Consider the following 16,811-nt stretch of genomic DNA (forward strand, 5'->3'; position numbering starts at 1 on the left):
GGAACATGATCCTGGAGACCCTCATTTGCCACACACGCTGCTAAATGCTCGTCTCCATGGGGAAGACAGAGGCAGGAAAGAGCTAGAAGTAGGCTCTGTAATGCCATTACAGCCTTACTGGTGTTAGAGCTATACCCAACCACCCTTAGCTGATACACCTACCAGGTGAGAGTGTGGAGGCAAAGCCATGGCCCAGGTGCCACACAGCCTCGCTCTGGCATCACCATGGAAACCCCCCTCTCACATACACACAGTGGAGTAAGGAGATGGTAATGAAGACAGCTGTTGTATAATAAACATAAGCATAGACCCAGGCAGAGTCACTCGTGCAGGGAGCTGAGTGATGGAAGAGGCACTTCAGAGGAGATGAGATGATGCACGCAGGGAGAGGCAGGACCAATCATTGAAATGAGCCAGTATTGGGACTTGGATGTTTGAGCATTGCCCATTTTTGGTAGCTCTCTGTCATGCTCCTCCATAACTGGCTACCTCAGTACATAATTAATTGAATTTAGATTACTCATATTTGGCTTCCAGTCCTTACTGAGACGTGCACCAAACTAAGAACAAGAGTGTGTGACATGTCAGCTCAGCTCTTCTGTGACTGTGCTCCAAACCAGTGTCAGCTGTCCCTCCCCTACATCCCTCCCCACTCTCCATGTTTCAGCCGCAGTGGACAACCCTCCACTTCTAGAGCCCATTATCCTGCCTCTCACACGTTCACACGCTCTTTGCACCCAGATGCCCTTTTCTCTCTTTCTCATCTAATAAGGACCCACGAATCCTCCAAGTCCAGCTCCATGACAACTCTAAATCCATGTCACAGTTGACTATGCCCTCCTTGAAATACTGTCTTTTCTTCTGTAACTTCTACTCATCCTTCCGTTTGGACCTTGGGCATCATCTTTCCTGGAACATCTTCCTTCATGCTCCAAGGTGACCATTATAGCTCACACTTCTCCCTCCAGATACTTGTTGATTTGTATGTCAGTGTTTATTCACCTACCTGTCTCCCCTCCCCTCAGAGTAAGCTCGGCACAGATATCAGAACAAGCACTACCCATGGACCAGGCACAGAGCAAATGCTCAATAAATATCTTTACCCGAGTGGAGAGATGGAGGAAATGAGGGACTTGCGGGAGGAGGAAGGGGGGTTACATCAGGACTGATGGATGGAGGCTGGTGAAAGGTGGGCACAGACCTGAGAACTGAATGGCAAAACCCTGCTTGCTGGTGAAGAAGTCGGTGCTGAACTGCAGAACGACCAAGCTGAAGGTGCTGTGCAGGTCCTTGGGCAGGGCTGGGCCACTGAGCTCCTTCAGCAGCACCCCACTCTCCACAGGCCCATCCCAGATGCGCAACACGTCGTGGAGCTCCTCCGTGTCGAAGACCAGGAAGTGGAGTCTGAACGGAGAGAAAGAAGCAGGTGGTCACTCGGGGCTCAGCCCCTTCTTTCCAGGGGCTTCCGGTCAGGCAAAGTCATACACCTAAGAAAGACTTGCAGGAAGGAAGAGGATTAGAGGGAATTATCCTCTCAATTTCCATCCAGCCTGCTCCACCCATTGGAGGTCACTAGCAAATGGGAACAAGGGTGAGGGAGGATAGATTTTGTGCATCCTGTGTATTATTATGGAGCTTCCTGTTGCCACTGTAAAACCCCACCCATCTTGTCAACTCTACACGGCAGTCGCCAGGCCTCATTCCTGAGCCCCCATCCATATCATTCTAATTGGAAGGGGATGCTGAGAAGGCAGGATCTGGGGATAAAGGATAGAGGTAAAAACACAAATACTCAGTCAAAAGCCCAGCAAGTTATTTTTGTGGATGTTGACAAACTGTTTATAAAAGTTTATAAAGTTTATATGGAGAGGCAAAAGATCCAGAAGAACCAGCACAACATTGAAGAAGAACACGTTTGGAGAACTGACACTACCTAATGTCAAGACTTACTATAAAGCTACAGTAATCAAGATAGTGTGATGTCAGTGAAATAACAGACAAATAAATCAGAAGTCCAGAAATGGACTCATATTAATATAGTCAATTGATCTTTAACAAAGGAGCAAAGGCAATACAATGGAGCAAAGATAGTCTTTTCAACAAATGGTGCTGAGACTGCTGGACATCCACATGCAAAAATGAATCTAGACACAGACTTTATACCCTTCACAAAAATTAACTCAAAACAGATCACAGACCTAAATGTAAACGTAAAACTATAAAACTCCTAGAAGATCACATAAGGGAAAACTCAGATGCCCTTGGGTATAATGATAACTTATTAGATACAATACCAAAGGCACAATCCATGAAGAAAACAAGTGACAAGCTGGACTTCATTAAAATTAAACATTGCTGCTCTGCAAAAGATAACAAGATACCAAAATCTGAGGGTGCTCAAATTCCTCATACAGAATGGCATAGTATTTGCATAGAACACCCTCCTGTATACTTTAAATAATTTTTAGATTACTTATAATACTTAATACAATGTTAATGCTATGTAAATAGTTGTAAATATAATGTAAATGCTATGTAACTAGTTGCCTTGCATGGCCAATTCAAGTTTGCTTTTTGGAATTTTGTGGATTTTTTTCAAATACTTTCCATCTGAGGTAGGTTGAATCTGTGGATCCTGAACATGCAGATATGGAAAGCCAATTCTATACAAAGAATTCTTAAAACTCAACAGTAAGAAAACAAATAACATGATTAAAAAATGGGCTAAAGTTTACCAGATACCTCACTAAAGAAGATATACAAATGACACATAAGCATGTGAAAAGATGTTCCACATCGTATGTCATCGAGGAAATGCAAATGAAAAAAGCAATAAGATACCACTATACACCCATGAGAATGGCTAGAATTCAGAACACTGACAGCACCAAATGCTGATGAGGATGTGGAGCAACAGGGACTCTCATCACTGCTGGTGGGAATGCAAAATGGTACAGCCACTTGCGAAGACAGTTTGGCAGTTTCTTACAAAACTAAACACACTCTTACCATACGATCCAGAAATTGTGCTCGTCGGTATTTACCCAAAGGAGTTGAAAACTGATTTCCATGCAAAACCCTGCACACAGATGTTTATAGCAGCTTTATTCATAATTGCCAAAACTTGGAAGCAACCAGGATGTCCTTCAGTAGATGAATGGATACATAAACTATGGTGTATCCAGACAATGGAATATTATTCAGTGCTAAAAAGATATGAACTATCAAACCTTGAAAAGACATAGAGGAACCTTAAATCCATATTACTAAGTGAAAGAAGCCATTCTGAAAAGGTTACATACTGTATGATTCCAAGTAGATAACATTCTGAAAAAGGCAAAACTATGGAAATAGTAAAAAGGTCAGTGATTGCCAGAGGCTAGGTCAGGGAGAGGGGATAAACTGGTAGAGCACAGAGGATTTTTAGGGGAGTGGAAATACTCTTATGATACTGTAATAGTGGATACATGTCATTACACATTTGTTCAAACCTATAGAATATGGGCACGAAGAGCAAACCCTAATATAAACTATGGATTTTTGGTGATAATGATGTGTCAATGAATGTAGATTCATCAGGTCTAACAAATGTACCGCTCTGATGGGGGATGCTGATAATGGGGGAAGCTGTGCAGGTGCGGGGCAGGGGGTGAATGGGAAATCTCTGTACTTTCAGCTTTGCTGTGAACGTAAGCCTGTTCTAAAAATTTAAGTCTTAAAAAGTGTGTGTGTGGGAAATAAAGGTCAGGGGTTATGGCAGGATCTTCAGGAAGCTGGTCCAGCTGCAGTGGGGGCAAGGGTGAGCCTACACCTCCGCTTCCCAGAGCAGAACTTGGATACCAGCCTGTCTCTCTGTCTCTATCTCTCCTAATCAATTTTTTATTTCAGATTAATTTTAGGCTTACAGAAACGTTGCAAAGATAATACAGAGAATTCTTATAGACCCCTTACCACTTCTGCCATTGTCAACGCCTTCCATTTCCCTGGTACATTTGTCACAACTAAGAAACCAACATGGTACATTACTATGAACTCAACTCCTGACTTGATTTGGATTTCACCAGTGTTTCCACTGATGCCTTTTTCTGTTCCAGGATCCAATCCATTTATCACTATATCCTTTTAAAAATGTCTTTTAAAATTATAAAAATAAGATATGCTCAAGGCAGAAAAAGGCTAAGAATATACAGATATCCTGAATTTTTAAGAAGTCTCTCTCACACAAACCAATCTGTTCTCTAGAACTTTCCACTTGATATTATGTTTGGTGCAAATACTTCCAGATTTTTTTCAGTGTGCACACATACATTCCCCCCCGCAACCATGGGACTATATTTTACATAGTTTTATGTAATTTTCTTCACTTAATACTATATAATGGAGATATACATCTACTTCATTTTTTTCCTGTAGAAATGTACATTGCTATATTTCATCTAAGACTGCAAGGAATATTCCCATCTTTATGTAGTGTTTCACATTTATGTTAATGTTTCAGTTGGCTTGTAGGAATACTTTGGTCGGGGGGACGGGTATACAATATATTTAAAGTTGTTGGTAAATCCTGCTCAGTTATTCTCTTAAGTGATTGTGTCAATTTACATTGCCCCTGAACAGTATTCATATGACTGTTCTCTTTAAACTCCACCTTACCAACATCAAATATTACAATGTAAATATATTCTATATTAAAATACTTGCCCATCTGCTAAACCGAAATGGAATCTCACTAGTGTTTTAAATTTAGATAATTCAGTAAGGTTGTGTATCTCTGCATATATTTATTGGTCATTTGTATATCTTCACATCCTTTACCCAGCCTGAGTTATTTGTCTTTTTAAATTCTGTTCACACATTATCATTTTTATTTATTATCTTTATATATTTTTATTTCTCTTTTACATATTTGTTGCTGACATTTTCTCCCAGCAGCTGGTATCTCTTTTTCCTAGAAATTTTGTTTATGGTGTCTTTTCTGGTATAGAAGTTACTCATTCTATGTAATCAAATGTTAATATTTTCCTGTAAGGATATTGGATGTCATGATACATTTGGGCAAACCCTCTTCTTCCCTATATGATTAAAAAGCAAAACTTTAATACTTTCTCAGCAGTTGTGTAGTTTCATTTGTTGAGGTTTATTGGTTCATTATTTTTTCCAAATGGACCCTCAATTATCCCGCAAATCAACCTAAAGTAGCCTCTTCCATGTTCTATCAAAATGCCCTGCTTCTTTCCTCCTTAGCATTGATTACAGTCTATACTTTATTTGTTTACTACTCCTCTCCCCAACTAGAACATGACTTTCACGAGCACGGGGGCAGGTCCTCTTCACTCTGGTAGCCCCACTGCCTGGGCTATGCCTGACCCTTCTGATAGTGCTCACGAGTACCTGAATGAAGATGCCTGTGCCTGGATAATCCAGGCTCTCTCTCTCAACGGGTTTGAAACCTTGGCCATGGGTCTGAGTCTAGACTCTCCTCTGTTCCAGGGCTCCCTCCTTTGCCCTGATGGGATTCTAAATACTTGAGGTACCAGGAGCTCAGCTACTCGGCTGATTCAGTTTTCAGTCTCATATTTTGATATTCTTACAGGGCAAGCTCCCCTTCGTATTCTTCCCCAAAATTTCTTAGTTAATTTCCCAAATTTATCCTTTCAAATTCCTCCAAATCCCGTGGATACTATGATTGAAATTGCACACTTATTTATTTATTTTTTTAAAAAAATATTTATTTATTTTTGGCTGCATTGGGTCTTTGCTGCTTTGTGTGGGCTTTCTCTAGTTGTGGTGAGCGGGGGCTACTCTTTGTTGCGGTGCATGGGCTTTTCATTGCGGGGCTTCTCTTATTGCAGAGCACGGCCTCTAGGCGTGCGGGCTTCAGTAGTTGTAGTTTGCAGGCTCTAGAGCGCAGGCTCAGTAGTTGTGGCGCACAGGCTTAGCTGCTCCGCGGCATGTGGGATCTTCCCGGACCGGGGCTCGAACCCGTGTCCCCTACATTGGCAGGTGGATTCTTAACCACTGCACCACCAGGGAAGCCCTGCACACACTTACTGATTGATTCGGGCAAATTGATATCTTTACGTTACTTATTTTCCCCAGCCAGGAACACTGTAGATGTTGTAACTTATTTAGGGGTTAATTTAGGTACTTTGGTAAAGTTTTATGGTTTTCCTCTTTGCATTCTTCCTCTTAAATTCAATTTTTGGCTTTCAGCTCCATTGTGAGTGGGATTTAATTATTAGTTACATATTTATTGTTGGATATATATATATGTATATGTGTGTGTGTGCATGTATTTCTTATTTTCAGTCACTAGTTAAGTTCTAACAGGCTTCAAGTTAAGCTCTTGGATTTCCTAGGTAGACCCTCTTATAGATACAGGTGGAGCTTCCTCAGTACCAGAGCTGTGTGGGTTTCCTCAATGGCGGTATTCTCATCCCCCTGGCAGGCCTCTCCTCCAAGGACTTCTGACAAGTGAAAACAGATAGGCTTCTCTTCAAGGCGTTTAGGAGGGAACAGACTGGGGCCCTACACTTGGTTGGAAGGGGAGAAGAAGCTCCGCAGGAAAAGCAGAGAAAACAAGCATCCTCCCTGCTGTGCTAAGCTGCCCCTGGCTTCTCTGCTTCCTCCATGGTCCATGATGCACTGGGAAATCGGCAGCTGCCTGCAGGCGCAGACCAAGTGGTAGCTGTGTGGTGCTGCCGGACGTGCTCTCAGGGAAGAGAGGTTCTCGTGGGCCAGGCTTGCCAGGGAAGGCAGGAGGAGACGAGGCTAGAAGTTTGGGTGGCGTGAAAGGGAGGGTGTTTTCTTTTTTTCTTTTTTTTTTGCGGTATGCGGGCCTCTCACTGTTGTGGCCTCTCCCGTTGCGGAGCACAGGCTCCAGACGTGCAGGCTCAGTGGCCATGGCTCACGGGCCCAGCCGCTCCACGGCATGTGGGATCTTCCCGGACCAGGGCACGAACCCGTGTCCCCTGCATCGGCAGGTGGACTCTGAACCACTGCGCCACCAGGGAAGCCCAGAGGGTGTTTTCTTTGGATGTAGTAACACAAGACAAGACCCAGAGGCAGGGGGGAGGTTAAGGTACCTGGGAAGACAGGCGACACCCACACTGGAGTTTGGGTGGCGTGAGGATGTCATGGGGACAGAGCTGGACTGAGAGAGGGACATCGGTATTAGCTAGCAGAGTTGGGGTTTTATCCTCTTCTGGTTAGAGACCGACTGAGGTCCCTGCGGGTGAATAATGGAATGGATGAGTGAGTGAATTGAAGAATGAACAAATGAAATCCCAGAAGGACCAGACCGATGGGAAGTGTGAAAAGAGAATACGTACACTAGGTAGAAATGAAAGAAAACATATTTATACAACCCCTGTGTACAAGGCAATTTCACCTTATCCCATTTAGTCCTCACAAGCATCTTTATTTTGTAGGTAGCACCGTTCCCCTCTTTAAAAACGAGAATACTGAGGTTCAGAGAGGTTAAGTAACTTGCTCAAGGTCAAGAGCCGGTCAGAGAGCGACAGAGAATTACATTAAATAATTCCAGTCCAGGTCAGACTTTGGCGCTTCCTCTCTCTCCCCTGACAACGCTGCCTGCACCTCCAGAAGGAAGAGGCTGTGGCCGAGAGCCAGGCCTGCTCCAGAGAGGCCCCATCAGTAATCAATAGTTTACATGTCATACATGTCAATCATGCACAAGGTTAAAGGGCTGAGATTTAAGACCCTTAATTAAAAGTGCCAATTCACTGCATTCAGCTTAACTGATCTGTTAATCAGACAAAGTCAAAGGCTTGGCATTGATGAGGTCAACAGAGGTGGGAGGACGAGGCCAGAGGCCAGAGGAGGGAGCCTGAGGTCCCCTGCACGCAGAAGCCATGCAGCTTGGCAGTGGAAAGGAGAGAAGCTGAAGTTCCCGGCCTCTTACTGCCTTCGTTTATGAAAATGCCTTCTGTGTGCTAGGTGCTGGGAGATAATGGCGAAGATGACAGACAGGGTGTCCTTTTCCAGCTGTTTCTGGAGATGGGCAGTACTCCTGCACACACAACCCCATCAGAAGACTACCAGCTGTGGGCAAATGCGATGAAGGAAACAGCAGAGCGCTGAGATGGAGCCACCGGGTTAGACAGACTGGCCAGGAAGACCTCTCCACGGAGGTGACATCTAAGGAAGAGGAGAGGCTTAAAGGGAGCCAGTCACGTGAAGAGCAGGGCAGGGCAAGGGGTGGGAGGACGTTTTCTGTGGATAAAGGGCAGCATGAGCAAAGGCCCCGAAAGGGAAGCAGCTCGGAGCATCAGAGCAACAGAAAGGCCACTGAGGCTGTCCCTGAGCCAAGAGAGGTAGGCAGAAGCCAGGTCTCGTGGGGCCCAGTGGGTCGGGGAAAATTTTGGATTTTATTCTATGGGCTAAGGGACATCACTGAAGGATTTTAAGCTGAGGCCTTATAAGATCCAATTTTCATTTGAAGATCACTCCTGCTGCCCGGATGAGAACAGCCTGGCAAGGGCAATGTCGGATGCAGGGAAATTAGCTAGGGGGCTACTACAGGTGCTAGTGACCTCTTTCATGATAAATCCTTGATGCTAGCCAGTGAAGCTTTGCCAATCCGACCACAAGGATTAAGGCTCTTATTGAAGATGCTTTTCATCCCATAGAAATCAAAGTCTATAAAATGCTAATTAGAGGTTCGCATTGATAGGGCTAATTCTGGGCCCAAGCAGACATTTGGGTTTGCCTGAGCAGCTCCCCTGCAGGTGACCATCCGGTCTTCTTCTGGCTTTTGAAATATGGAAAACCATTTGAGGATCCCGCGCCCACCATGCTGTGAGAAGGTGATCCTTCATCTTGACGCCTCACCCATTTGCGCTCTTGTTTCTTTGGGCCATAGACACAACAACAGCCACGGAAGAGGGAGGGGGCCTGATGTGCATCACGCTCTGTGCTGAGAGCTGTCGAAACATGGAAGGCTGTGTCTTTGCCCTGGAGGCTGCTGCTGTTTATTGAAAGAGACACACACACATCACAATAATACGTGCAGGAGGTGCTGAAAGCGTGGGATAAATAAAGTGCTATCGAAATAACTGGACGAAGAAGAGAACTAATCATTTGTTGGAAATCTACGTGCCAAGTACTTTATGTATATTGTCTAATATCCTCATAACAAGCCTGTAAGTTGGAGCCTATTTTTGCCATCTTGCTGATGTGGGAACTGAAGTTCCTGGGGTTAATTGGGGAGACTTGCTGAGGGTGAGGGGGGGCGTCAAACAGCTTGTAAGGGTCAGAGAGTGTATTCAAACCACGTCTGTCTGGGACCAAAGGCCTTTTTTTTTACATCGTCATCTTCTTCTAATTGAGAGAGGCAAGGAAAACTTCAAGGAGGAGATGTCTTTGAAGCAGTTTTGGAGAAATAAAAGCGAAGCACAAGGCAAGTGAGAGAGGAAGATGACTGCAAGGGAGAGAACAGCATTACAGAGGCACACAGAGTGTGCACCCAAACTCCCCCTCGCCCTTTCAATCCACCTTTCCCACCAGGGCCAGCTGACCATTCTGAACCACGTATCTGACCAGTCATTCCCCTTTCCCTACAGAATAAAGTCAGGCTTCCTAGGGGATGCTCCAAGCCCTCCATGAATAGCCCCAACTGCCTCCTCCTCTTCCTCTCACTCTTTACCCATTTTCTTCTCTTTCTCTGGCTTCGGGGACTTCCCTCTGCCTGGATGTTGCCAACCCCAACACGTGCCCTAACACCACCTGTAGTGGCTTGAATGATCTCCCTCCGAGAGATATGTTCAAGTCCTAACACTCAGTCCCTGTGAACGTAACCTTACTTGGAAATAGGGTCTTTGTAGATGTCATCAAGTTAAGATGAGGTCATACTGGAGTAGGGTGGGTCCTGAGTCCAATGACTGATGTCTTTCTAAGAGAAAGGAAAGGGAGATTTGGACACAGAGGCACCGAGGAGACGCAGGGAAGAGGACCAGGTGAAGATGGAGGCAGAGACTGGAGTGATGCATCCACAAGCCAAGGAAGGCCAAGGAGTGCTGGCAACTCCCAGAAGCTGGGAAATGAAACTGATTCTTCCCTAGAGCCTTCAGAGGGAGCGGGACCCTACTTGCTCCTTGATTTTGGACTTCTAGGCTCTAGAAGTGTGAGAAAATAAATTTTTGTTAAGTCATTCGGTTTGTTACAGCAGCCCTAGTAAACTAATATACCACCTGAATACCATGTCCCAGTAGATCCCCACCTCCAGTTGGTAAGCTTTTCCATGGGCTTTTCCATGCCCTCCCCATGGCCCCAATCTCATGAGATGCTCCTTCTGTGTGCTCTGTGTATCAGAGTCATCCATTGAATAACCTGTCTTACTGAGTTCCTTAACTGTTGTTTTTGTGTCTCCTTTGTGTTTGTATCTTTGGTACCCAGCACCAGGCCTGACCCACACTAAGCTCCCGCTTTGGTTGAGATGATGAATAAGTGAATGGCTCATCAGCTTTCGGGGACGCCCATAGTTCAGCCAAACTCACCCACTGTCCGTGCTGTGTGTGCCACTTGGTGACAGGCAACTTAAATCCTATGTGCTAAGGAAGATACTTCCTATTTCACTGGAGGTTCTGACATCTCCCTTTACTGCCCACATCCTGCCCCTTGAATCTATGTCTTTGGCATCCTATCGCCACCATAGAGATAGGTCCTAGCTGCACGGACCCTGGGCCAGAGATGGCTGCCTAGTTTAAAGCCAGAAGACAGGAGGATGCTGCAGCCATGGCCTCACACTCTCCAAATACAGCTCTACAAGTCTTCTGACCAATATTCACACATCCTATCAATGAATAGTAGGCAGTGGGTGCAGATACCACACCAGGCACTGGTGATACAGACAAGAACATGGCTTGTTTCTGCCCCTAGCTGTGGTGTGATAAGTACTATGGTACAGATACGCACAGAGAAGGTCCCACCTCAGGCCAAGGGGTGAGGCAAGGTCCCCGGAGGAGGGAACAACTAAGCTGAGTCTTGAGAGATGCACAGGATTTTCCAGATGAAGGGGGTGGCGAGGAGTGTGAGAAGGAAGGGGAATGCCAGGCAGAGAAAAGAGGTTGTACAAAGACACGGATGGGATGGAGAGACGGGCACCCCCAGGACAGTACAGGTTCTTCAGGAGGACGAGAGCATGGGTGCAGGTGGGTGAGACCTGAAGCCATGGGTTTGGACAAGCCCATCCAACGAGTATCAGTGTGGGCGGCACACAGAGAAGGGTGTCCTGGAGATCCATGGCAGTAAGGATGAGCAGGGGAAGGAGACTAAGAATGAGGAGTGGAGGAGGTAGAAGGTAAACCAGAAAAAGGTGCAGTCCAAGGAGTCAAGAGAGGAGAGGGGCCTCCCTGGTGGCGCAGTTGTTAAGAGTCTGCCTGCCAATGCAGGGGAGACGGGTTCAAGCCCTGGTCTGGGAAGACCCCACATGCCACGGAGCAGCTAATCCCGTGCACCACAACCACTGAGCCTGCGTGCCACAACTACTGAAGCCCACACACCTAGAGCCCATGCTCCACAACAAGAGAAGCCACTGCAAAGAGAAGCCCGTGCACTGCAACGAAGAGCAGCCCCCCTTCGCCGCAACTAGAGAAAGCCCTCGTGCCGCGACAAAGACCCAACGCAGTCAAAAATAAATAAATAAATAAAAAAGAGAGAGAAGAGAGACTCAGGGCAGGGCAATGATGTCCAACTGTGGAAGAAGACAAGGCAGGTATGGCCTCTTGGGTCCTTTCCATGGTGCTGGGTCAGGGCAGAGAGGGGGGAGCCCCTTTTCCAAAAAGGAGGGGCCTTGAGTTGGCCTCAGTGTCCTAAATCTGTCTGGGGTACAGCCTGGGCTTTCACTACTGACAAGTATGCCAGCTCAGCTAATGAGCCCCGCTGGTCTCTGGTCCTCTTTCCCATTCCCCGGAATGGGAAAGGGGCTGCCCGGAACCTCTGCTTGCAATCTCTGGAGCTGGGTCTTCATGTCAGATTGGCTGCCACTCCCTTTAACTGCAGGACACCCCGACCGTGGGGCCATCCCTGTTCTGGGATCTTTGTACACCTTTTCATCATGGTGTTTCCGCAGAGTCCCACTTTCCACCACAATGTCCCAACAGCAGCTCCCAAGGTGAGAGAGCCCTCACCTGGCCCTCACTCCCATACCTCTGCCCACCAGCCCACCACTAAGAGTCCCCCCAGGCTTTGCAGGTAAGGTTCATGACACTCAGCTTCAACCACAGGAAGAGATTTCCTGCTAGAACTCTCATCTAAAAAGCTAGGAGAGCATCAAATTGTCATTGTAGGGGGCTGCACCCCTTAAGTGCTGTCCACAGACAAACTCGAATCTGGGATTATGGTTTTCAGTTCTCAGTCTGAAGGAAACTTTAACACATTGGGCATTTCTCGGGTACTGCCCACCTCCACACTTAGAAGTGGTTCATCTGTATCCGTCACACATTAGAAAAATGCCAAAACTAGAAAGGAAAAAAATCACAGCATCTTTATATGTTGATTTCACTTGCCTTCTGACTGGGTCCCAGAATATGAAAAGGCTTTGGGTGCTTCGAAGCAACTGTCACCACTGCGTGAACACAATGGATATTGCACCAGGAAGAGTCGTAACAGTGGATCTTTACACCAGGGGAAAATGGCCTGTGAACAAACAGCTGCTGCAGCAGGGGGAGGGGTCAGAAATCACTCCTGTCCCCAAATGAGAACGCAGCTTAAATTATCCTCAGTGACTTTGGAAATGATAATAAGAAAATAATATTTGTTTCAGAAAATGCCCCCCTCTGAGCCACGGTGCAGCAAACCAACAATTAAACCATGATTATAATAGCAGACAATAATAATTAAAGCATTGTGCCATCCAAAGAGCAAAAACTGAGAAGACAGACCAAAGCTCAAAGCAAGCATTGGTGTCTAGAGCAAAAATAGAGGTTGGCCTTTCCTGGTGCCAGCTGGTATTGGGAAGACAGAAAGATACGTCTTCTTTTGTTATTTTCCTAAGTGAAAGAATAAACCTGGGCTTCCGTCACTGAAGAAGCTGCAGTGACTGATGTTCTGGGAGGCTGGGCAGTGTACAGATGCAGCACTGAAGCTACGGCCCTGTGTTTCACCCTTCCTTGCTGAGTAACCTTGCACCACTTTTTTTCTCATTATCATCGCCCTGTAAATGAAGGCTCTGTGACTGCCTATTGTTCACCAGAACCTGCCCTGGAGGTGTCAGGAACTCTGTGAGGGGCAGAGGTGTCTTTATCCTCTTTGGAAGAAATGTTTTCCATGAAATGAAGCTCTGCCTTCCGAAGAGGCTATTTAACAAAATGGCTCCGGCGTCAAAGACTTGGGTTCAAATACTCATTCTTGATAGATAACTGAGTGACCTGACAGAGCCTCAGTTTATTCCTCTGTAGAATGGCAGTAACATCATCTATCCAGCAGTGTTGCCAAGAGGATTATTGTAAACGAAATCACATACAAAGTACCTAGCACTGAGCCTGATACATAATATCAAATCAAAAGATGGTAAAATCACCTCAAACAACTTCCAGTTTAGTTCTATTTTTTTTACAGTAAGTCCCCTACATATGCATCTTCGAGTTGTGAACTTTCAAAGATGTGAATGTGCGTTTGCGTGTCCAATCACATAAGTTAGTTCAGGTGTCTGGTGTACATTGTCACGTGCGTGCATCCTCTACAAGTGGTTGTGCCTTTGTGTACTTTACTGTACAGTACTGTATAGAGTACAGTAGTACAGTACCATCTCCCACCTCCTCTCCCTCCTCCGGTCAGTAACTCTTCTTGCCTGTTTACTTGATGACCGCCCCTGTATGCCAGCTGTTGTACTGTACTACTGTACTTTTCAAGGCACTGTACTGTAAGATTAAAAATGTTTTCTTTATTTTCTGTGTTCGTTTTTTATGTATTATGTGTGTGAAAAGTATTATAAACCTACTACAGTACAGTACTCTATAGCCGATTGTGTTAGTTGGGTACCTAGGCTAACTTTGCTGGACTTAGGAACAGTGGGACTTAACAATGCACTCTGAGAACGGAATTTGTTTATATGTAGAAGACTTACTGTATTTGTTTTACTCCATTAAGAGAGATATGTTAAAGTCTCCTATGGCTGTCAACTTCTTCTTGTTTTTCTGACAGATTTTGCTTTAAGTTTTCTTGTTAGGTTATTTGGTGCATAAAGATTCATGACTGTTGACACACTTGTGGACTAAGCATTTTATCACGTGAAATAATTCCCTCTGTCCCTTTTAATATGTATATATATATTTTTAACCTTGAATTTCACCTTTATTTAGAAAAGCAATATTGCGACCCCTGTTTTTATTTATGTATGTTCTCATGCTATTCCTTTGCCTCAACTTTTTAATATTTTATTGTTCTTCTGTTTAGCAGCATTTTTTTTTTCCTTTACCTAACTTGAGACTCTTTTCCTTGAAATATGGAAATTTAACTTGTGGGCACCAGCTCAAGGCTCCCTACAGCTCCCTCCCTGCCCACAGGTTGGTCAGTGAAAGCTCCACACGTAACAGTAGAGGCTTCCGTTTCCTGTGTGCCCTCGTCTCGGGGCCTCCCTCTGGGATGCTCACACATGGTTCTGCCCACTCCTTTTGCAGACTCTTAGCTCAGCATTTTAGTCTTGCACTCTGCTCTCCCACTTGACCTTAGTTCTTGGCTGATCCTTCAATCCTCCCCCAGCCATCCTGAGCTCCTGCAACCCTGGCCTGCTCCAGGGACCACCTCTTCTCCTCTTATTTTCTTCTACCTCGCACTGTGGAGTGGCCAGACAAAAGTGAATTTATACTTATTTCAGAATTGATACGTTTGTTCTTGAAGCAGCGATGATGTTATGTATTCACAAACTCTTGTTTCTTCTTCCACCTAGGCACAACCTCCCTTATAATTAGGTGAGCTGGGAAATGTGTTCTGGTCAGTGGGATGAGGAGGAAGACCTGACTCTTAAAACCAGTTTTGTTCTACTCTCTGATGCCTTCTCTTTCCCTCCTCAGCTGGCCAAATGTGAGGACACACTGGAGGACTGTGAGGGTCTCACGTGAAAGGAGCCTAATATAGGGAGACTAATAGAAGCTTATCTCCATCAACCTGTTTTATGCTTTTTATTATGTTTTCTTGTTATTTCCTTTTCCTTTGTAACATGTCTTAGTTTTCACATTTCCTTCAGTGATTTGCAAAGTATACATTTTGTTTTTAATTCTACTTTAGGTATTTTTAAACATTTTCAAAAATATTCCTAAAGGGGTATTTTCTCTAATTATCAATTTTAAGAAAAATAATAAGTACAGGGAGATCAGCTCAGTGCTTTGTGACCACATACAGGGGTAGGATATGGAGGGTGGCAGAGAGATGCAAGAGGGAGGGGATATGGGGATATATGTATATGTATAGCTGGTTCACTTTGTTATAAAGCAGAAACTAATGCACCATTGTAAAGCAATTATACTCCAATAATGATGTTAAAAATAAAAGAAAAAGAAAAAGAATATACCATTTCACTCTCCTTTATGGAAGACAGAAAAGTTAAAAAGATTTTGCTTTCCCTTCTGCCTTCCTCCAGCTATCAAAACACTGACAGGGCTCCCCTGGTGGCGCAGTGGTTGAGAGTCCGCCTGCCGATGCAGGGGACACGGGTTCGTGCCCCGGTCTGGGAGGATCCCACGTGCCGTGGAGCGGCCGGGCCCGTGAGCCATGGCTGCTGAGCCTGCGCGTCTGGAGCCTGTGCTCCACAGTGGGAGAGGCTGCAGCGGTGAGAGGTCTGCGTACCGCAAAAAAAAAACAAAAAACAAAACAAAACGAAACACTGACAATACAAGCAGGGACTATAGACTCAAATTAAATATCGTTTTTCATGGTCATCAATTCTTTGTATAGTTTTTTCCTAAACATCTCAGTAGGCTAAAAATTATGTCTATTTTAGTTTCCTGTGGCTGCTGTGACAAAGTACCACAAATGTGGTGACTTAAAACAACAGAACCTTATTCTTTTGAAGTTCTGGAGGCCGGAAGTCTGAAATCAGTATTGTTATGAAATCAAGGTGTCAGCAGGGCTGCACTCCCTCCAGAGCCCCTAGGGGAGAATCTGTTCTTTGCCTCTTCCAGTTTCTGGCGACTGTTGGCATTCCTTGGCTTGAGGCCTCATCATTCCAATCTCGGTGTCTGTCTTCACATCACCTTTTCCTCTGTGTATATAAAAGCTCCCTCTGCTTCCTTCTTATAAGGATATATATGATTGCATTTAGAGCCCATCCAGGTAATCCACGATAATCTCCTCATCTCAAAATCCTTGGTTTGACCACATCTGCAAAGATCCTTTTACCAAATGAGGTAATGTTTACAGGTTCCAGGCTTTAGGACCTGATAACTTTGGGGGCCTGCTGCCCTGTCTCTGCAAGTTCTTCAACAAGCCCGGGTGGGCAATTTTCTGTGGCTCATGTGCATATTATATCCTGGCTGAATCAATGATTCTCCAAAGTCTTTGGTCTTTGATGTTACAGAGAAGAAACTTCAGGAGGATTGGATTAGTTGTGATTGTTTATCGTAAATGGCTGTTTTATTTGCTGAGGGCTGATTGTGTGCTTACCTGTGTGTGTTTTGTCAAATGCTTGTAGGGATTTTTTTGTTCTCCGTGGAACTGTTTCATTTTTCATCAAGTTGTATCTTATTCATTTTGCCTGGAACTCAGTGAGTCCTTTCAATTCACCAAGGATAAGAAGAGTTTGCCATCATGTGTTTTATTGCACCTTTTGTTAATTGTTCCATTTGTTAATTGTT

The 16,811-nt window shown here is 44.9% G+C and overlaps 1 protein-coding gene across 2 annotated transcripts in view; it reads right to left on the bottom strand.

Moving 5' to 3' along the window:
- Positions 1-16,811, bottom strand: part of CSMD2 (CUB and Sushi multiple domains 2) — a 660,274-nt gene that overhangs the window by 159,570 nt on the left and 483,893 nt on the right. For both annotated transcript variants that reach the window (XM_060081981.1, XM_060081974.1), the window contains exon 26: positions 1,202-1,404. In XM_060081981.1, coding sequence (XP_059937964.1) covers positions 1,202-1,404 — 203 coding nt within the window. The remainder of the gene's footprint in view (positions 1-1,201; positions 1,405-16,811) is intronic.

Source organism: Mesoplodon densirostris, chromosome 2, assembly GCF_025265405.1.
Source record: "Mesoplodon densirostris isolate mMesDen1 chromosome 2, mMesDen1 primary haplotype, whole genome shotgun sequence".
Lineage (NCBI taxonomy): Eukaryota > Metazoa > Chordata > Mammalia > Artiodactyla > Ziphiidae > Mesoplodon > Mesoplodon densirostris.